The sequence below is a fragment of the Entelurus aequoreus genome, linkage group LG18, assembly GCF_033978785.1.
Source record: "Entelurus aequoreus isolate RoL-2023_Sb linkage group LG18, RoL_Eaeq_v1.1, whole genome shotgun sequence".
NCBI classification, from domain to species: domain Eukaryota; kingdom Metazoa; phylum Chordata; class Actinopteri; order Syngnathiformes; family Syngnathidae; genus Entelurus; species Entelurus aequoreus.
Window position 1 is genome coordinate 43814022 of NC_084748.1, and position 22593 is coordinate 43836614.

The window sequence follows — 22593 nt, forward strand, 5'->3', positions numbered from 1 at the left end:
GGATGGGAACGTAGATCGACCGGTACATTGAGAGCTTTGCCTTCCGGCTCAGCTCCTTCTTCACCACAACGGATCGATACAGCGTCCGCATTACTGAAGACGCCGCACCGATCCGCCTGTCGATCTCACGATCCACTCTTCCCTCACTCGTGAACAAGACTCCGAGGTACTTGAACTCCTCCACTTGGAGCAGGGTCTCCTCCCCAACCCGGAGAAGGCACTCCACCCTTTTCCGGGCGAGAACCATGGACTCTGACTTGGAGGTGCTGATTCTCATCCCAGTCGCTTCGCACTCGGCTGCGATCCGATCCAGTGAGAGCTGAAGATCCTGGCCAGATGAAGCCATCAGGACCACATCATCTGCAAAAAGCAGAGACCTAATCCTGCAGCCACCAAACGGATCCCCTCAACTGACCCATCAAGACTGCGCCTAGAAATTCTGTCCATAAAGTTATGAACAGAATCGGTGACAAAGGGCAGCCTTGGCGGAGTCCAACCCTCACTGGAAACGGGTCTGACTTACTGCCGGCAATGCGGACCAAGCTCTGACACTGATCATACAGGGAGTGGACCGCCACAATCAGACAGTCCCGATACCCCATACTCTCTGAGCACTCCCCACAGGACTTCCCGAGGGACACGGTCGAATGCCTTCTCCAAGTCCACAAAACACATGTAGACTGGTTGGGCAAACTCCCATGCACCCTCCAGGACCCTGCCGAGAGTATAGCGCTGGTCCACAGTTCCACGACCAGGACGAAAACCACACTGTTCCTCCTGAATCCGAGTTTGGACTATCCGGCGTAGCCTCCTCTCCAGTACACCTGAATAGACCTTACCGGGAAGGCTGAGGAGTGTGATCCCACGATAGTTGGAACACACCCTCTGGTTCCCCTTCTTGAAGAGAGGAACCACCACCCCGGTCTGCCAATCCAGAGGTACCGCCCCCCGATGTCCACACCATGTTGCAGAGTCTTGTCAACCAAGACAGCCCCACAGCATCCAGAGCCTTAAGGAACTCCGGGCGGATCTCATCCACCCGGATACAAATATTCCAAAAACATATATATATATATATATACACCTACACATACATATATATACACAAAAACCCTTTTTACTGTTTTTATCTACCTTTGAATCATGTTTTTAATCACTGTTTAATAATTTATGGATTGTATTTATCTCTTATGTCATTTTATCATTACTTGTACTCAGCCTACTGGCCTATGTGCCATCTACTGCCTTAGCACACTGCAAAAACTGAATTCTAAGAAAGATGAAATATCTCAAATAAGGGTGATATTTGCTTATTTTCTGTCTGATAAGATAATTCTTCTCACTAAGCAGATTTTATGTTAGAGTGTTTTACTTGTTTTAAGTGTTTTGGTCCTAAATGATGTCAGTAAGATATTACAGCTTGTTGCTGAGATTTGATGACCTATATTGAGTAAAACATGCTTGAAACTAGAATATCAACTGTTGCAAAGCTGTGTCATCAACACTCACAAGTAGAAAACTACTTTTTTAAAGTAATCATTTCTTATTTCAAGCATGAAAAAAAAAAATCATGACTTTGACACAAAAGTGTCTCATATTAAAACAGATGACAGCCAAATGGACTTTGCTGTTTTAGGTTCAATGAAACAATTAGAATAAGTACTCATATAGTAGTACAGTTGGCACAGTACAGTAAACTGACAGTTAATATTTAAACATTTAACATTTCTAACAATTTTGAACAGAAATAGTTCATGCACATTCAGGTAAATTCCTCAAAATTACAATTAAATAATGTTGGCTGGGGGCCGGGCTGTTTATATGCGCACTAATTGACTGAAAGATCACGCACTTGGCGCGATGTCATGTTGTCGATGGAAAAATGCATTTTTAGACAATATGAAGGAAACTTGTTGCCTTTCCATTAAGAACAATACATTAGTTTTTAGAATACGTTTGCCGGTTTCAGGAAATGTAATGCCGAGCACATATTATGTCAAGATAATGGCACTAGCATTTACTTCATTTAAGAATATTTTTCAACATATTGAGAAAAAATGGCTCATTTTATTATTTCTACCAAGAAAAGTGCACTTATTAGTGAGAATATACTTATTTTAAGGTATTTTTGGGTTCATTGAGGTTAGCTAATTTGACTTGTTTCGAAAATCTTGACAAGCCAAATTGTCTTGTTCTATTGGCAGATAATTTTGCTTAGTTCAAGTAAAATACTCCTAATTTTTATTTTTATTTTTTTTGTTTTTGAACATAAACTTTTTGCAGCGTATACACTTACACATTTATATATATATATATATATATATATATATATATATATATATATATATATACACAATTTATATATATATATATATATATATATATATATATATATATATACAAAAAAACCTTTTTACAGTTTTTATCTACCTTTGAATCATGTTTTTAATCACTGTTTAAGGGGTTGGCTCCTAAATGAAGGTATGTTTGGGTTCATTGATGTTAGCTAATTTGACTTGTTTCAGAAAATCTTGACAAGCCAAATTTTCTTGTTCTATTGGCAGATAATTTTGCTTAGTTCAAATAAAATACAAATTTTTATTAATTTTTTTCTTGTTTTTGAACATGAGCTCTTTGCAGTGTATACACTTACACACACACACACATATTATATATATATATATATATATATATATATATATATATATATATATATATATATATATATACACACACAAAAACCCTTTTTACTGTTTTTATCTACCTTTGAATCATGTTTTTAATCACTGTTTAAGGGGTTGGCTCCTAAATGATCTCAGTAAGATATTACAGCTTGTTGCTGAGATTTGATGACCTATATTGAGTAAAACATGCTTGAAACTAGAATATCAACTGTTGCAACACAAGTATAAAACTACTTTTTTTTAAAGTAATCAAGCATGAAAAAAAAAACATGATGCCGAGCGCATATCATTATGTCAAGATAATGGCACTAGTGTTTACTTCATTTAAGAATATTTTTCAACATATTGAGAAAAAAGGTCTCATTTTATTATTTCTACCAAGAAAAGTGCACTTATTAGTGAGAATATACTTATTTTAAGGTATTTTTGGGTTAATTGAGGTTAGCTAATTTGACTTGTTTCGGAAAATCTTGACAAGCCAAATTTTCTTCTTCTATTGGCAGATAATTTTGCTTAGTTCAAGTAAAATACTCCTAATTTTTATTTTTTTGTTTTTGAACATGAACTTTTTGCAGTGTATACACTTACACACACACACACACACATACATATATATATATATATACAAAAACCCTTTTTACTGTTTTTATCTACCTTTGAATCATGTTTTTAATCACTGTTTAAGGGTTTTGGTCCTAAATGATCTCAGTAAGATATTACAGCTTGTTGCTGAGATTTGATGACCTATATTGAGTAAAACATGCTTCAAACTAGAATATCAACTGTTGCAACACAAGTATAAAACTACTTTTTTTTTTTTTTAAAGTAATCATTTCTTACTTCAAGCATGAAAAAAAAAAATCATGATGCCAAGATAATGGCACTAGCGTTTGAGTAAAACATGCTTCAAACTAGAATATCAACTGTTGCAACACTCACAAGTATAAAACTACTTTTTTTTTTTAAGTAATCATTTCTTCAAGCATGAAAAAAAAAATCATGATGCCAAGCGCATATCATTATGTCAAGATAATGGCACTAGCATTTACTTCGTTTAAGAATATTTTTCAACATATTGAGAAAAAAGGTCTTATTTTATTATTTCTACCAAGAAAAGTGCACTTGTTATTAGTGAGAATATACTTATTTTAAGGTATATTTGGGTTCATTGAGGTTAGCTAATTTGACTTGTTTCGGAAAATCTTGACAAGCCAAATTTTCTTGTTCCATTGGCAGATAATTTTGCTTAGTTCAAGTAAAATACTAATTTTTTTCTTGTTTTTGAACATGAGCTTTTTGCAGTGTATACACTTACACATACATATATATATATATACACATATACATATATATATATACATATACATATATATATATATATACATACACACAAAAACCCTTTTTACTGTTTTTATCTACCTTTGAATCATGTTTTTAATCACTGTTTAAGGGGTTGGCTCAGCGCATATCATTATGTCAAGATAATGGCACTAGCGTTTACTTAATTTAAGAATATTTTTCAACATATTGAGCAAAAAGGTCTAATATCTTTTCTACCAAAAAAAAGTGCACTTAGTGAGAATTATACTTAAGGTATTTTTGGGGTTCATTGAGGTTAGCTAATTTTACCTGTTTTGGAAAGTCTCGACAAGCCGAATTGTCTTGTTCTATTGGCAGATCATTTTGCTTAGTTCAAATAAAATACCCCTCATTTTTGTATATATTTTTTTTCTTGTTTTTGAACACTGACTTTTTGCACTGTAAAATAGTGTTTACTTGCAATCATAGTGCTGTGTACACATTTCTTATGTTTGACTGCCATCTACTGGTCACACTTATTATCACCATGTACCAAATTAAACCGTTTCGAGGTGGGTAAGCTCAACCAATCGTATTCCTTGCATTAGGCGCACTGTCGAGTTTTAGGGGGAAAAAAATGCATTTTAAGTGCGCCTTATAGTCCGGAAAATACAGTATGCTCCAGGGAAATATATACCAAAAAAAAAAAAAAAAAAAGGCAAGAATCTAAATATCTCAGACTGTGTTTGTAACTCCAAATGATCTCACATCATCAATCCTGATCAGTTGGTCAGCTCTCTCTGGAACGCCCAAGTTCCGTGGAACCTCAGTGTGCTCCATGCTTCAATATCCATTTGTTTACCATGAATTGTTCTCCGGTGTGCACGTCAATCAGTCTGAGAAGTACTTCTTTGACAATTTGCTTTATTTCAACAGTTTACCCAGGATCCCTTCCAAGTGTCTCCAAAATACCCACAGTTCCCTCCCAATACACCTCAACTTTGCCGTGGAAAAAGGGGCAAATGTTGATCCATGGGGCCCCGGGTCTATGTAAACACAAACAATACATGCAATCAATCCCACGGGGTTTTTTTTTCCATACCAGTCACCTCTTAAATAGCAATCGTGACTAAGAATAACACTGATTTACAGAAGCAACGTGATCAACTCTGATGTTTGAATGCATGGAAACACTGAAAACGGCAGTTTTTTGGTGTCCATATTTAGCATTTTAAGCTGCAATAGAACGTCTTATCATTATCCTTTCACCAGCAGAGTAATTGAGTCGTGTTGTATTTACATCATTACAATACATAAATTAATGTTAAACTTAATGGGTGCAGGGGTTTTGGGGGTGGGGGGTTCTGCTCTTCACACCGCCCCTGCTTATTGTCCAAAATGCTGACAATTGTGCTCGCTACGGCTCTCCGGTGCAGGGTGGAGTCCGTTAGCCGGTACTCAAACAGACGGGGGTTCGTAGGTGTGAAAGTGGATTCCTTTGGCGCATGTGATCTTCATGACTGCACCGTTTAGACTGGTGTCGGAGATCAGCCTCATCATGCCTTCAGCTATGAATGACGGCCTGGGGGGGGGGGGGGGGGGGGGGGGAGCAAGGAAAGGTAGGAATTAAAACAATTTTACAAATAAGCACTTGGAATTTGCATATGGAGGATTTGTGTACTGGTCGTGTGGAGCCTCTCACGTTAAGGCTATGTCGGATAACCCCTTAAATAATTTAGCCTAAGCCACACGAATAGGGATGTTCGATAATTTTCACACACACACACACACAAGTGAATGCAAAGCATACTTGGTCAACAGCCGTACACGTCACACTGAGGGTGGCCGTATAAACAACTTTAACACTGTTACAAATATGCGCCACACTGTGAACCCACACCAAACAAGAATGACAAAAGCACATTTCGGGAGAACATCCGCACCGTAACACAACAGAACAAATACCCAGAACCCCTTGCAGCACTAACTCTTCCGGGACACTACAATATACACTTCTTCCACTCCCGTCCTTGCACGCTACACCGCTACAACAAAGATGACGGGGAGAAGATGCTGCCGAAGGTGAGCCACGTAAATAAGACCGCCCACAAAATGGCGCATCCGGAAGAGACTGTCAGAAAATCTGTAAAACATAATCTGTAACATTTTGACCAAAAAACCACCATTACATGTAATGTAGACCAGTGGTCCCCAACCTTTTTGTACTTGCGGACCGGTCAATGCTTGAAAATTTGTCCCACGGACCGGGGGGGGGGGGGGGTAGTTTAAAAAAAAAATAAAATAAAATAAAAAATAAATTGTCATAAAGAAATACAATCATGTGCTTACGGACTGTATCCCTGCAGACTGTATTGATTTATATTGATATATAATGTATATATTGTGCTTTTTATGTTTATTTAATTAAAAAAAATTAAAAAAAAAATTTTTATTTCTTGTGCGGCCGCCAATCGGTCCACGGACCGGTACCGGGCCACGGCCCGGTGGTTGGGGACCACTGATGTAGCCCACAAGGAAGTGTTCTACATTTAGAAAAAAAAAACCCCCAACTAGTCCTTTAATGCGCCCTATAATCCGGCGCGCCTAATATATGAAAAAAGATCAAACATACACCATTCATCGGCAGTGCGCCTTGTAATCTGGTGCGCCCTATGGTCCGGAAAATACGGTATTTATTTTGCTTTGTTTTTAACATGTAAGGTTATCAAGATTTAAAATGTTTTTTCAAAATGACTTAACATGTCCAAATAAACTACTACTACAAAGTAAACGTAAATAAAAGTCACCTTATAATGAAGTTAATAGGACGTCTTTAGTTCCGCCCATAAAGCCCTCTAAAAACCGCCAAAAATACTGCATTTACATTTCCTGACTTGAATATTAGCCAAGTATTAGTGATATTTTATAGTTATAGCGGCGCTGTAATCAGAAAGAGCCAACTAGCTTATAGGTTGTTGACATCATTGGCCGGTGAGCTGCTTTCTCGCCTCGGTGCTCGTGAAAGTTTATCCCAGATCAAAAAGAACGCCGCTCACCTTGATAGTAGAAGGATGAGGACATAATCCGACAAGTTGGTCAATTTTGGCATCCAATTTAGACCCGGTAATGGTGAGAAAGACACCAAAAAAAACGGTTTTTTGTTTTTTTCTCAATTTTTCATCTAAATGGGAATATATCAACATCCTAATGACAGCAGACATTGTACAGTAAATAATGTTTGTTTTCTCTCATGATATCTGCAGTGAAGTAGTCAAAAGGAAAAAGCGAATGTTGTCCCGCCATATGTTTAAAATGAGCAGAATACATAAATATGACATGTTATTATGAATGTGCTTGTCACTACATTACATATAAACTTAGACTGTATACACCAGGGGTCACCAACCTTTTAGAAACCAAGAGCTACTTCTTGGGTACTGATTAATGCGAAGGGCTACCAGTTTGATACACACTTAAATAAATTGCCAGAAATAGCCAATTTGCTCAATTTACCTTTAACTATGTTATTAATAATTAATGATATTTACACTTAATTGAACGGTTTAAAAGAGGAGAGAACACGAAAAAAATGACAATTAAATTTTAAATTTTGAAACATTTTACCTTCAATTTCGACTCTTTAAAATTCAACCGAAAAAAAGACAACTAGCTAATTCGAATCTTTTTGAAAAAATTAAGAAGAATTTATGGAACATTAGTAATTTTTCCTGATTAAGATTAATTTTAGAATTTTGATGACATGTTTTAAATAGGTTAAAATCCAATCTATACTTTGTTAGAATATATAACAAATTGGACCAAGCTATATTTCTAACAAAGAAATAATTTCTTCTAGATTTTCCAGAACAAAAATTTTAAAAGAAATTCAAGACTTTGAAATAAGATTTAAATTTGATTCTACAGATTTTCTAGATTTGCCAGAATAATTTTTTTGAATTTTAATCACAAGTTTGAAGAAATATTTCACAAATATTCTTCGTCAAAAACAGAAACTAAAATGAAGAATTAAATTAAAATTTAATTTATTATTCTTTACAATAAAAATAAAAAAATAAATACTTGAACATTGATTTAAATTGTCAGGAAAGAAGAGGAAGGAATTTAAAAGGTAAAAAGGTATATGTGTTTAAAAATCCTAAAATCCTTTTTAAGGTTGTATTTCTCTAAAACTGTCTGAAAGTTATAAGAAGTAAAGTAAAATAAATAATGAATTTATTTAAACAAGTGAAGACCAAGTCTTTAAAATATTTTCTTGGATTTTCAAATTCTATTTGAGTTTTGTCTCTCAGGATTAAAAATGTCGGGCAAAGCGAGACCAGCTTGCTAGTAAATAAATAAAATTAAAAAAAATAGAGGCAGCTCACTGGTAAGTGCTGCTATTTGAGCTATTTTTAGAACAGGCCAGCGGGCGACTCATCTGGTCCTTACGGGCTACCTGGTGCCCGCGGGCACCGCGTTGGTGACCCCTGGTATATATACACACCATGTTGATGGTGTTTAGATGATTTTTAAGCGCTTTTTAGGCAGTATAGAGCGACTCCCAAAGGTTACGTTGTAAACCGGCTTTTGCTGGCATTTATTTACGAGTTAAAATGCATAAAAAAGGAAAAAAAAAAACATGTATTCTTGTCTTGCGTAAGGATTGTGAATGATAGGCCAAATTCCGGGAAAAAAAAGAGGTGCAGTTCTGCTTTAAAGCAAAAAACACCAGTCTCAAAAAAGCCCTCATCTACAATATGCAGATTTATGTAGGCTATTTCATGTCACTTATATTATTATTATTATTTTATTTATTTATTTAAAACTTTTTCAAACAAAAAAAGTAACACAAGCCACCTTTGGCTGGTTAACTTGTATATGAATAAAGGAAAATGGAATTCCGAAAGACAAAACAACATTCCTTAGACAAGTCAATATAAACAACTTGACTGAAACCGGAATGTAAACAGAACAGCCCGAAGAGGACAAAAAAACCCCTCTGTGGTTCCACACATCTGTAAGTGCAAGTTAAAACTCTCCTATGCAAGGCGAAAACCGTTTATCAACACCCAGAAACGCCGTCGGCTTCGCTGGGCCTGAGCTCATCTAAGATGGACTGATACAAAGTGGAAAAGTGTTCTGTGGTCTGACGAGTCCACATTTCAAATTTTTTTTGGAAACTGTGGACGTCGTGTCTTCCGGACCAAAGAGGAAAAGAACCATCCGGATTGTTCTAGGCGCAAAGTGTAAAAGCCAGCATGTGTGATGGTATGGGGGTGTATTAGTGCCCAAGGCATGGCTAACTTACACATCTGTGAAGGCACCATTAATGCTGAAAAGGTACATATAGGTTTTGGAGCAACATATGTTGCCATCCAAGCAACGTTATCATGGACGCCCCTGCTTATTTCAGCAAGGCAATGCCAAACCACGTGTTACAACAACGTGGCTTCGTAGTAAAAGAGTGCGGGTACTAGACTGGCCTGCCTGTAGTCCAGACCTGTCTCCCATTGAAAATGTGTGGTGCATTATGAAGCCTAAAATACCACAACGGAGACCCCCGGACTGTTGAACAACTTAAGCTGTACATCAAGCAAGAATGGGAAAGAACTCTACTTGAAAAACTTCAAAAATTGGTCTCCTCAGTTCCCAAACATGCACCTGGGGAGAAGTTGATTGGCAACACTAAATTGGCCCTATTGTGAATGTCTGTTGGCCCTGCAATGAGCTGGCGACGTGTCCAGGGTTTACCCTGCCTACCACCCGAATGCAGCCGAGATAGGCTCCAGCACCCCCCGCAACCCCGAAAGGGACAAGCGGTAGAAAATGGATGGATAGACAACGTGCCAACTTCACTGGTTTTGGGTTTTGTATAAACCACTGCCAGAGCAATTTTCCACTTTCATTCCATTCTGTGTTTAGGAGAATTTTACAATCATGTAAGGGATGTTTTCTTTGTAAAATGTAGCATCTTTCTATATTTTATCTGTTAATGGAAACACTATTCGTGTTTAGAGAGTAGCTGAAAATGAGCTTCCTCTCCTTGAAAGACCAGCAGCCGCTGATAGTCTCCAAGAGATAGATAGATAACCTTTATTGTCTGATAGAAAACCCAAATTCATCTTCAACAGGCTCTAAGGCAGACTTGGGCAAATTAAGGCCCAGGGGGCCACATGCGGCCCGTTAAGCTTTTCAATCTGGCCTGCCGGACATTCCCAAATAATTGTTTTAAAATCTTTAAGATGGAAAGTGTAGCTGCCATTATGATGTGCAGTGATGTTTTCTAATGACCGCAAGTCTTGAACTATACAAAGTATTTCAATGCTTGGAATCTGGGGTTTTGCATGATGTACTAGTTTCTGCGGTCGCCATCCAATGAGTTTCTACGGCCGCCGTCCAAAGAGCTACTACGGCCGCCGTCCAAAGAGCTACTACGGCCGCCGTCCAAAGAGCTACTACGGCCGCCGTCCAAAGAGCTACTACGGCCGCCATCCAAAGAGCTACTGCGGTCGCCATCCAAAGAGCTACTGCGGCCGCCATCCAAAGAGCTACTGCGGCCGCCATCCAAAGAGCTACTACGGCCGCCATCCAAAGAGCTACTACGGCCGCCATCCAAAGAGCTACTACGGCCGCCATCCAAAGAGCTACTACGGCCGCCATCCAAAGAGCTACTACGGCCGCCATCCAAAGAGCTACTACGGCCGCCATCCAAAGAGCTACTACGGCCGCCATCCAAAGAGCTACTACGGCCGCCATCCAAAGAGCTACTACGGCCGCCATCCAAAGAGCTACTACGGCCGCCATCCAAAGAGCTACTACGGCCGCCATCCAAAGAGCTACTACGGCCGCCATCCAAAGAGCTACTACGGCCGCCATCCAAAGAGCTACTACGGCCGCCATCCAAAGAGCTACTACGGCCGCCATCCAAAGAGCTACTACGGCCGCCATCCAAAGAGCTACTACGGCCGCCATCCAAAGAGCTACTACGGCCGCCATCCAAAGAGCTACTACGGCCGCCATCCAAAGAGCTACTACGGCCGCCATCCAAAGAGCTACTACGGCCGCCATCCAAAGAGCTACTACGGCCGCCATCCAAAGAGCTACTACGGCCGCCATCCAAAGAGCTACTACGGCCGCCATCCAAAGAGCTACTACGGCCGCCATCCAAAGAGCTACTACGGCCGCCATCCAAAGAGCTACTACGGCCGCCATCCAAAGAGCTACTACGGCCGCCATCCAAAGAGCTACTACGGCCGCCATCCAAAGAGCTACTACGGCCGCCATCCAAAGAGCTACTACGGCCGCCATCCAAAGAGCTACTACGGCCGCCATCCAAAGAGCTACTACGGCCGCCATCCAAAGAGCTACTACGGCCGCCATCCAAAGAGCTACTACGGCCGCCATCCAAAGAGCTACTACGGTCGCCATCCAAAGAGCTACTACGGTCGCCATCCAAAGAGCTACTACGGTCGCCATCCAAAGAGCTACTACGGTCGCCATCCAAAGAGCTACTACGGTCGCCATCCAAAGAGCTACTACGGTCGCCATCCAAAGAGCTACTACGGTCGCCATCCAAAGAGCTACTACGGTCGCCATCCAAAGAGCTACTACGGTCGCCATCCAAAGAGCTACTACGGTCGCCATCCAAAGAGCTACTACGGTCGCCATCCAAAGAGCTACTACGGTCGCCATCCAAAGAGCTACTACGGTCATCTAAAGAGCTACTACGGTCATCTAAAGAGCTACTACGGTCATCTAATGAGTTACTACGGTCATCTAATGAGTTACTACAATCATCTAATGAGTTACTACGGTCATCTAATGAGCTAGTATGTCATATCCATATCAGTAGGTGGTAGCTACTTGCTTTGTAGATGTCGGAAACAGCGGGAGGCAGGGTGCAGGTAAAAAGGTGCCTAATGCTTTAACCAAAAACAAAAGGTGAGTGCCCCTAAGAAAAGGCATTGAAGCTTAGGGAAGGCTATGCGGAACGAAACTAAAACTGAACTGGCTGTGAAGTAAACAAAAACAGAATGCTGGACGACAGCAAAGACTTACTGTGGAGCAAAGACTGCGTCCACGATGTACATCCGAACATGACATGACAATCAACTAAGGATAGCAACAACTTAAATAGTCTTGAACGCTAAAACAAAGTAGGTGCGGGAAATATCGCTCAAAGGAAGACATGAAACTGCTACAGGAAAATACCAAAAAAAGAGAAAAAGCCACCAAAATAGGAGCGCAAGACAAGAACTAAAACACTACACAGGAATACAGCAATAAACTCAAAATAAGTCAGGGGGTGATGTGACAAGTGGTGACAGTACACCTACTTTGAGACAAGAGCTATATTGATGCATGGTTGGTTATGGTTTATAGTCATATCAAACAATTGCGACGACGACTTTACAGTCAACCGAGTTTTGTTTTTTTAGTGATTTCTGCTGGTGGTGTGCCTCCGGATTTTTCAACGCAAAAGATGTGCCTTGGCTCAAAAAAGGTTGAAAAACACTGGTGTGATGTATTAAGATGTTTGCATGTGTGGTGAAGGACAAACTCACTGTAAAACTCCAAACTTGTTCATGCTGAGTTTGAAATCGTCCTTGAACTTGACAAATTTCCCCATGTATTCCTCTTGTTCAACGGAGTGCAGCATAGGGGTGTCGACGAAGGCCGGACACAGCACGTTGATGCGGACGCCGTAGTCGCTCTGGGACGATGCGTCCTGCGAAAGATGACAGAAAACACTCAAGTGTACATTTTTTTTTTTGGTTTTGCACCACGTATTGCATTGCGTGTGGTGTCTTACAGCCATAACCCTTGTGAAGCCAATCACGCCATGTTTCGTGGCAGTGTAGACGGGCTGGTGAGGCGAGTGGAAAAAGGCTGGATTTGAAAGAACCAGAGGAAACATGAGAATCACAGTCCACTCACCAGAAGTTCATCATTTGTCTTTAAGCCTCTGTTAGAATAATTATTCTAACATTTACCTCCTGTTTATCACATAACTTCCCCAGAATCTAAAGTGTAGTCAGTCTGCAGTGTTTTAGCTACTTCTAAATCACTAATCCTTGTCTCCATGGCGACAAATAAAGTATGTTTCTTACAAGTATCATTATCACTGCAGGACGAGGAATAGCTAAACATGCTTCACTACACACCGTACTAATGTAAACAAACGCCATTGGTGGATCCACACCTAACATCCACTGTAATGATACCAAGTACAGGAGCGTATAATAAGAATAATATAGATTTTATTTGTAAAAAGCACTTTATATTGAGTAAACAACCTCAAAGTGCTAATGTATTAAACAAAAAATAAATAAATAAATACAAATAAAAACTACAACAGCCAAATAGCTCGAACTAGTATGCATATATCTAAAAAAAAGATTTAAGTTTTTTTTTTTAGCCTTTTTTAAAAGCATCTACAGTCTGTGGTGCTCTCAGGTATAGTCGATACTACTATGATTGCATCGATATTTTTATCACAAAATCTTATTTCGTTTAAAAAAAAAGGTATATTATGTTTATAAACTCAGGAAATATGTCCATGAGGACTTTGAATAAGACCAATGTATGATCCTGTAACTACTTGGTATCGGATCGATACCCAAATTTGTGGTATCATCCAAAACTAATTTAAAGTATCCAAACAACAAAAGAATAAGTGATTATTACATTTCAACAGAAGTGTAGATAGAACATGTTAAGACAAAGTAAGCAGATATTAACAGTAAATGAACAAGTAGATTAATAATTCATTTTCTACCACTTGTCCTTAATTTTGACAACATAATAGAATGATAAATGACAATATGTTACTTCATATGTCAGCAGACTAAATTAGGAGCCTTTGTTTGTTTACTTACTACTAAAAAGACAAGTTGTCTTATATGTTCACTATTTTATTTAAGGACAAACTTGCAATAAGAAACATATGTTAGTCAATGCAATTTTTTGTGGTTCCCTTTATTTAGAAACGTACCGAAAAGTATCAAAATACATTTTGGTACCGGTACCAAAATATTGGTATCAGGAAAATACTAGATTGGTATGAGAAAAGATGTCTTGACATATTTAGATGACATGGAAGTCTCTAAAAAATATATATATATACTATACTTCCGGTTTACTGTCTCTTTTCAGCTTAACTTTTATACTATTTTACTAAAGCAGTTAGTGTAACATCTACATTTTAAACTACCAATGCACTCAATCGTAACCTAAACATGGAAGTAAAGCTCCACCTCTCTACAAGAAGTAAATTGCACCAGCAGGCGTTTACGCCAATGTCGTTTTACGGTAGATCTGGGCAAATTAAGGAGCTTTCCAATCTGGCCCGCCGGACATTACCAAATTTTTTTTTTTTTAGATCTTTAAGATGGAAAGTGTAGCTGCCATTATGATGTGCAGTGATGTTTTCTAATGACCGTAAGTCTTGAACTATACCAGGGGTCACCAACGCGGTGCCCGCGGTCACCAACGCGGTGCCCGCGGGCACCAGGTAGCCCGTAAGGACCAGATGAGTAGCCCGCTGGCCTGTTCTAAAAATAGCTCTAATAGCAGCACTTACCAGTGAGCTGCCTCTATTTTTTAAATTTTATTTATTTACTAGCAAGCTGGTCTCGCTTTGCCCGGCATTTTTAATTAGAAGAGAGACAAAACTCAAATAGAATTTGAAAAGCCAAGAAAATATTTTAAAGACTTGGTCTTCACTTGTTTAAATAAATTCATTAATTTTTTTTACTTTGCTTCTTATAACTTTCAAAAAGACAATTTTAGAGAAAAAATACAACCTTAAAAATGATTTTAAGATTTTTAAACACATTTTAAATTCCTTCCTCTTCTTTCGTGACAATTTACATCAATGTTCAAGTAAAACATTTTTGTTTATTATTGTAAAGAATACATAAATTTTAATTTAATTCTTCCTTTTAGCTTCTGTTTTTTCGACAAAGAATATTTGTGAAATATTTCTTCAAACTTATGATTAAAATTCAAAAAAATTATTCTGGCAAATCTAGAACATCTGTAGAATCAAATTTAAATCTTATTTCAAAGTCTTTTGAATTTCTTTTAAAATTTTTGTTCTGGAAAATCTAGAAGAAATAGGGATTTGTCTTTGTTAGAAATATAGCTTGGTCCAATTTGTTATATATTCTAACAAAGTGCAGATTGGATTTTAACCTATTTAAAACATGTCATCAAAATTCTAAAATTAATCTTAATCAGGAAAAATTAGTAATGATGTTCCATAAATTCTTTTAATTTTTTCAAAAAGATTCGAATTAGCTTGTTTTTGTCTTTTTTTCGGTTGAATTTCAAAGAGTCGAAATTGAAGATAAATTATGCTTCAAAATTTAATTGTAATTTTTTTCGTGTTTTCTCCTCTTTTAAACCGTTCAATTAAGTGTAAATATCATTAATTATTAATAACAGAGTTAAAGGTAAATTGAGCAAATTGGCTATTTCTGGCAATTTATTTAAGTGTGTATCAAACTGGTAGCCCTTCGCATTAATCACTACCCAAGAAGTAGCTCTTGGTTTCAAAAAGGTTGGTGACCCCTGAACTATACAAAGTATTTCAATGGTTGGAATCTGTGCTTTTGCATGATATACTAGTTACTATGGTAATCTAATTAGTTACTATGGTCATCTAAGTCACAGCAGCTCAGACGAGGCACCAAGCAGTGTGGGTGGGGAGCGTTTCCACAGAGTGTTTCCAGAGCGGCCAGCCTGAAATGCGGGTGTCAGGGACAGACGCGGAAGGAGATTTTTACAACAAAGTTCTAAAGCTTTGATATATCAGATAGTAGGTGGCTTTATTTTTTTACCCTTTGCGTTCATATTTCGCTGTGTTTGTTGCATTTTTGTTGATTGTAAAATATGTGGACGGAGAGGGGGTGTGACGTTCATGTGTTGTCAATATTCAGTGTTTTATCCTTCATAGTTAATGTACATTTTCATGTACATTCTGGGTGTCTCATTCAGTAAAAAAAACTTAAAATTGCATTCCGTTTTTTAAGGTGGTCTGTCATAACGTTTTTAGCATTTAATCAGACATTGAGGTTTTGTATTAGTGTGCCTAAAAATCAGATATACCGGCCCCCAGACATTTTTTGTCTCTAAATTTGGGCCCCTCCAAGTCAAAATAATTGCCAAAATAAAATAGTCTTGTCGGGAAAACCTGCCATGGCTATGGATCTGAGATTTCAATAATGTACCCTTTTCCTTATGCATTTCTGCTCGCTATTTTCGAACGCCATTACATTTTGGACCGAGAGTCAAAGAGGAGTCAGGACGTATGCGCATTAATAGTGCGTTAAAAAAAAATTGTGCCATTAATGCACCTTATAATTAACGTGTTATTGTGTTAACTTTGACAGTCCTAATAAAAAGGAATCTTTCTTCGCAAATATTCATTTACCGCGGTCAGGCCCGGAACTATTTAGACGCAATAAACAAGGGGTTACTGTACGGTGTTCATTACCACTCACTTGAACCAGCAAAAATAATTGACAAATGTAGCTTTTTGTTTCATCTGACATCACATGGACAAAGATAAGACCTTCTGGAGGAAAGTTCTGTGGTCAGATGAAACAAAAAATGGAGCTGTTTGGCCAGAATACCCAGCAATATGTTTGGAAGAGAAAAGGTGAGGCCTTTAATCCCAGGAACACCATACCTACAAAGAATAACAGTTGATATCCTTATAGTTAAGTGACGTAAAACAGAATAATAAACTTGTGCAAAGTCTCTCTCTTTAATAATTGATTCACATAGTCGTGGTCAAAAGTTTACATACATTTGTAAAGAACAATGTCATGGATGTCTTGAGTTTCCAATCATTTCTACAACTCTTATTTTTGACTGTGTATAACTTTCCTCCAGAAGGTCTTATCTTTGTCCATGTGATGTCAAAGAAACAAAAATTGAGTTGTTTGGCGACAATATGCAATATGTTTGCAGAAGAAAAGGTGAGGCCTTTAATCCTGGGAACACCATCCTACTGTCATGCATGGTGGTGGTAGTATTCTCTGGGGGGGGGGGGGGGGGCAGATTGGTTAGGGCCAGGCCTGCTCCTCTACTGTATTTACATTCTAACATAGCTAAATAAGATTAAATGACCACAATCGCCCCCTAGTGTATGAGAGGCACACTGCATGGCCAACACTCACATTAGATATAGGGCACAGAAACTAGAACTCCACATGTAGATGTGAGAATAGAAGAAACTGAATTATTTGACAAATCCGACTCATTTAGTGCATTGAAACTTACTGACCGTAAAAAGTGACATGTCAGACAAGGCAGCACAAATCTTCAATGATTACTTTGAAATGAGTAAAAAGAACATTTATATCATGTGCTGTCATCTGTGTCAGTAGAAATGTTCACATTTCAGCCTACAAGAAGTCCACTTGCAACTAGAGAAAAACATCCATCCATTTACTACCGCTTTGTCCCTTTCTGGGTCGCGGGGCGTGCAAACATGCTGCGGTAAATTGCATAGGATTTTTATATTTTGCACACGCACGACCCAGCGGATTTGCTCACATTTTCAGACGACCCATAATAAATTCATAAAAGAACCAAACTTCATGAATATTTTTTGGGACCGACAAGTATGTGCTCCAATCACTATCACAAAAAAATAAGATAGAAAATGATTGTAAACTCAAGACAGCCATGCCATTATGTTCTTTACACGTGTATGTCAACTTCTGACCACGACTGTACACGTACACACACACACAAACTGATGCTTTAACAAAAGGAAAACATGTTAACATGCCCACTTTTTAACACAAAGCTAATCTGATCATATGAAAACATTACTTCTTCATTTGTAGTAAAAAGGAGGAAGCAGAGTCCAAAAATGTAATGTTGTCTTCTGTGACTGCACTAATTACTGCTGCAATGCTGTTATGCAAATCTTCCCAGCTCAATTATTACGCAACTTCCTTGTGTATGAATGTCACAATCTGTCGTATCTGATCTGAAGTTGACAAAAAAAAAAAAAATGGTTCAACCAGAAGACTAACGTTGGAGCAATGTCCTGCCGGACCACCTGGGGTAGTGGATCATGCTCCTGAGACACATGGCAGGCCCGTTAAGATGATTATTTTTTTGCAGTCTGTTGTTTTGCAATGGTTGTCTTGTTAGAGCGCATCAATGTCACACTTGAAGTCAGCATGATGGCGCTGCAGCACATCTGCTTTGCAGCTGCTCCGGCATGTTTGGTTTCCATCTTTACTAATTAATGGTCTGGCTGAGGAGAGGGAGCCAAATGGGGTCACGAGTAAAGCGGGCCACTACGAAAGTCATTTTTTCCCTATGGATGGCCTCAATTTCCGCTTTCCATTATGTTTTATTAGTATGTCAACTTAGATTTAAGCTTCTTCCATGTTATCTTCATTCTGAGATTAAAGGCCTACTGAAATGAATTTTTTTTTTAATTTAAACGGGAATAGCAGATCCATTCTATGTATCATACTTGATCATTTCGCGATATTGCCATATTTTTGCTGAAAGGATTTAGTAGAGAAAATCGACGACAAAGTTCGCAACTTTTGCTCGCTGATAAAAAAAAGCCTTGCCTGTACCAGAAGTAGCGTGACGTCACAGGAGCTAGTATTCCTCACAATTCCCCGTTTACAATGGAGCGAGAGATTCGGAGCGACGATTACCCCATTAATTTGAGCGAGGATGAAAGATTTGTGGATGAGGAACGTTAGAGTGAAGGAGTAGAATGCAGTGCAAGACATCTTTTTTCACTCTGACCGTAACTTAGGTACAAGCTGGCTCATTGGATTCCACACTCTTTTTCTATTGTGGATCACGGATTTGTATCTTAAACCACCTCGGATACTATATCCTCTTGAAAATAAGTCGAGAAAGCGAAATGGACATTTAAAGTGACTTATCTCCACGACAATACATCGGTGACACACTTAGCTACTGAGCTAACGTGATAGCATCGTTCTCAAATGAAGATAGAAACAAAACAAATAAACCCCTGACTGGAAGGATAGACAGAAGATCAACAATACTATAAAACCATGTACATGTAACTACACGGTTAAAAATTCTCAGCCTGGTAAGGCTTAACAATGCTGTTGCTAATGACGCTAAGGCTAATTTAGCAACCGGACCTCACAGAACTATGATAAAAACATTAGCGCTCCACCTACGCCAATCCATCTTCCCATCAACAGCCGTGCTCACCTGCGTTCCAGCGATCGACGGCGCGACGAAGGACTTCATCCGTGGGTTTGGCGGCAAGCATCGGCTAGGCGTAGTAAGTAGTCCTTGTTGTGTTGCTGTAAGTATTGTGCTTAGCCGCTAATACACCGATCGATCCCACCTACAACGTTCTTCTTTGCAGCCTCCATTGTTCATTAAACAAATTGCAAAAGATTCACCAACACAGATGTCCAGAATACTGTGGAATTTTGTCGAAGAAAACAAGAGGTTTTTGTATCGGGTCGATGGGGTACAACCACTTCCGTGGATTTTGTGACGTCACGCGCATAAATCATATCCAAAGGAGTTTTTCAACCGGAAGTGTGGCGGGAAATTTAAAATTGGCATGTGTTGCAATGTTAAGATTTCATCATTGATATATAAACTATCAGACTGCGTGGTCGGTAGTAGTGGCTTTCAGTAGGCCTTTAAGGCAACCGTTCTAAGAACCCCTCCAAAAAACAAAAAACAAAAAAAAAAACTCATCCATCCATCCATTTTCTACCGCTTATTCCCTTCGGGGTCACTGGAGCCTATCTCAGCTACAATCGGGCAGAAGGCTGGGGAGAAAAAAAAACAAAAACAAAACACAAGGTAACTAATGATACTAATACTCTAGGTTAGGGGTCCCCAAACTACAGCCCGCGAGAAGTCCCAAGTTAAAAATGAGACACTTGTGATTTAGGGCTATATAAATAAACATTGATTGATTGAAAAAAAAATATATATATATTTTTTGATTACTGTTTTTTATTTTTTTTTAAATCTGTCCTTTCTAATCCATTTTCTACCGCTTGTTAATCTCGGTGTCTCCTAGCCGCTCAGGCAAATCATATTGTCTAAAAATATATTTTCCAATCTATCATGTGACATCGTGCTAAGAAAGAGAAAGAAAAAGAAAAAGAAAAAGAAAGAGAAAGAAAGGACAAGCGGTAGAAAATGGATGGGTGGAAGAAAAAAAGAGAAAGAAAGAGGCTATTTAATCCCTACAAGCCTGTTTTGCAGGATTGTAGGAATGAAATAGCCTCTGTTTTTACACACACTTTAACCCAATTTTTTGAAAGAAATAAAGGCTATTTCATCCCTACAAGCCTGCAAAACAGGCTTGTAGGGATGAAATCACACGCACAAATTTTTTTATCATCACAAAATCTTTTAATTTAAAAAAATTCTATGTTATGTTTATAAACTCAGGAAATATGTCCCTGTACACATGATGACTTTGAATATGACCAATGTATGATCCTGTAACTACTTTGTATCGGACTGATACCAAAATTTGTGGTATCATCCAAAACTAATGTAAAGTATCCAACAACAGAAGAATAAGTGATTATTACATTTTAACACAAGTGCAGGTAGAACATGTTAAAAGAGAAAGTAAGCAGATATTAACAGTAAATAAACGAGTAGATTAATAATACATTTTTACAGCTTGTCCCTCATAATGTTGACAAAATAGGTAGATAAATGACACAATGTTACTGCATATGTCAGCGGACTAAATTAGGAGCCTTTGTTTGCTTACTTAATAATAAAAGACAAGTTGTCTTGTATGTTCACTTATTTTATTTAAGGCCAAAATTGTTCTTCAGTTGCAATAGGAAATATACGTTTCATTTACCGTAAGGTTTTCTGTTAAAATAAAGCTAATAATGCCATTTTTTGTCACCCCCTTTATTTAGAAAAGTATCAAAAAGTATCGAAATACATTTTGGTACCGGTACCCTATTGTAAGCTGTAAATAGGGTGGATGTAATTATTGAATACGATTAAAATAAACAGTAAGATTACTAGTATAGTGTTCATTTATGAGTTTCCCTCTATAGTGGAAAAGTTGGACCCCAAGGTAAAAAAAACCAAAAAAAAAAAACCCTGCCCTACAGTATTCACATGCATTGTATGTATAAGAGTGTGTAACTGTTACCTGCCATAGAAGATACATTGATTATTGTGCCTCCTTCCTTTCCGTGCTCTTTACTCATGTGTTCCAGAGCCAAGTAAGTTCCATTTATTACAGAGGTCTGTAAGGAAAGGGACAAGGTTGTCATTGTTAACATTTGTCACAACATACAAACGCAGCTGCCAAAGGTGCGAAATGTTGAATAACCTGCTCGTAAGGCGTTGAAAAGTCAATCTCAGTAAAATCGTGTCTGCCTGGCAGACATTGAAACATGGTGTACATATTAAATGCTACTTTGGCTTACGAGTGCCCCCACTCACAAGTTTTTTGGGGTACGAGCTGTCTCTTGACCAATTATGCTTCAGGTTAAGGCAGGGGTGTCCATTTGCGGCCCATGGTACATTTTAAAAATACGATTGAAAAAAAAACAAAACATTAAAAGTGGTATTTAAAGAGCAAACAGGTGAAATGTAACAAGAAAATATAGCTATACCATACCAACTTTATTTATAAAGCCCTTTAAAAACAACCACAGTTGAAAAACAAAGGGCTGTACACCACAAAGAAATAAAGGCAAAGGACAGACTAAAAAAAAAAATTAACAGAAGTAAGATACACATTAAAAAAGCAAATACAAAATTACCCTTAGAACAATTTTGTTAGATAAAAAGCAGTTAAAAGTTAAAAGTTAAAAACAGTTATGTTTACTCTAATCACACAAAGCTGCCATGCAGGCTGTTTCTTTCTTTAAAAAATAATAATGAATCAAAATCAATGTCATTATGAATTATTGACCTATTCAAGGCTCCAATTACGTCACATTTAATATTTTGAGATATTTTTTGGGGAAAATGTTGCATATTTTGTGTTTGCCATGTAAAAAAAACGAGCTGTTTTTTTTTAAAAGGGCCTAAAACGAACAAACAAAAAACAAACAACAATAAAACTTATAATTGACAGATAGATCTGAAGTTGATCTCGAGATTATTGTGTTAAAAGTAAACAGTAAAAAAAAAAAATATATATATATTTTTTAACACTTTAATGAGTAGGAGCCTTTTGGATCCCCTACAATTTTAGTGTGATTAGTTTTTAAGTGTCATTGCTCAAAAAATAATGAATTAAAATCAATGTCATTATGAATTATTGACCTATTCAAGGCTCCAATTACATCACATTTAATATTTTGAGATATTTTTTGGGGGAAAATGTTGCATATTTTGTGTTTGCCATGTAAAAAAAACAAGCTTTTTTTTTTTTTTTTTAAAGAAGGGCCTAAAACGAACAAACAAAAAACATAAACAACAATAAAACTTATAATTGACAGATAGATCTGAAGTTGATCTCGAGATTATTGTGTTAAAAGTAAACAGTTAAAAAAAATATGTATATATATATTTTTTAACACTTTAATGAGTAGGACCCTTTTGGATCCCCTACAATTTTAGTGTG

General features: G+C 37.8%; 1 protein-coding gene across 1 annotated transcript in view; it reads right to left on the minus strand.

Annotated features, from left to right (window-relative positions):
- Nucleotides 1–4900: 4900 nt before the first annotated feature.
- hpgd (15-hydroxyprostaglandin dehydrogenase) overlaps nucleotides 4901–22593 on the minus strand; it is a 56284-nt gene continuing 38591 nt past the window's right edge. The window contains exons 4-7 of the mRNA XM_062027202.1: nucleotides 21166–21262; nucleotides 12796–12872; nucleotides 12548–12711; nucleotides 4901–5565 (exon numbers count right to left, since the gene is read on the minus strand). Coding sequence (XP_061883186.1) covers nucleotides 5442–5565; nucleotides 12548–12711; nucleotides 12796–12872; nucleotides 21166–21262 — 462 coding nt within the window. The 3' untranslated portion in view covers nucleotides 4901–5441. The remainder of the gene's footprint in view (nucleotides 5566–12547; nucleotides 12712–12795; nucleotides 12873–21165; nucleotides 21263–22593) is intronic.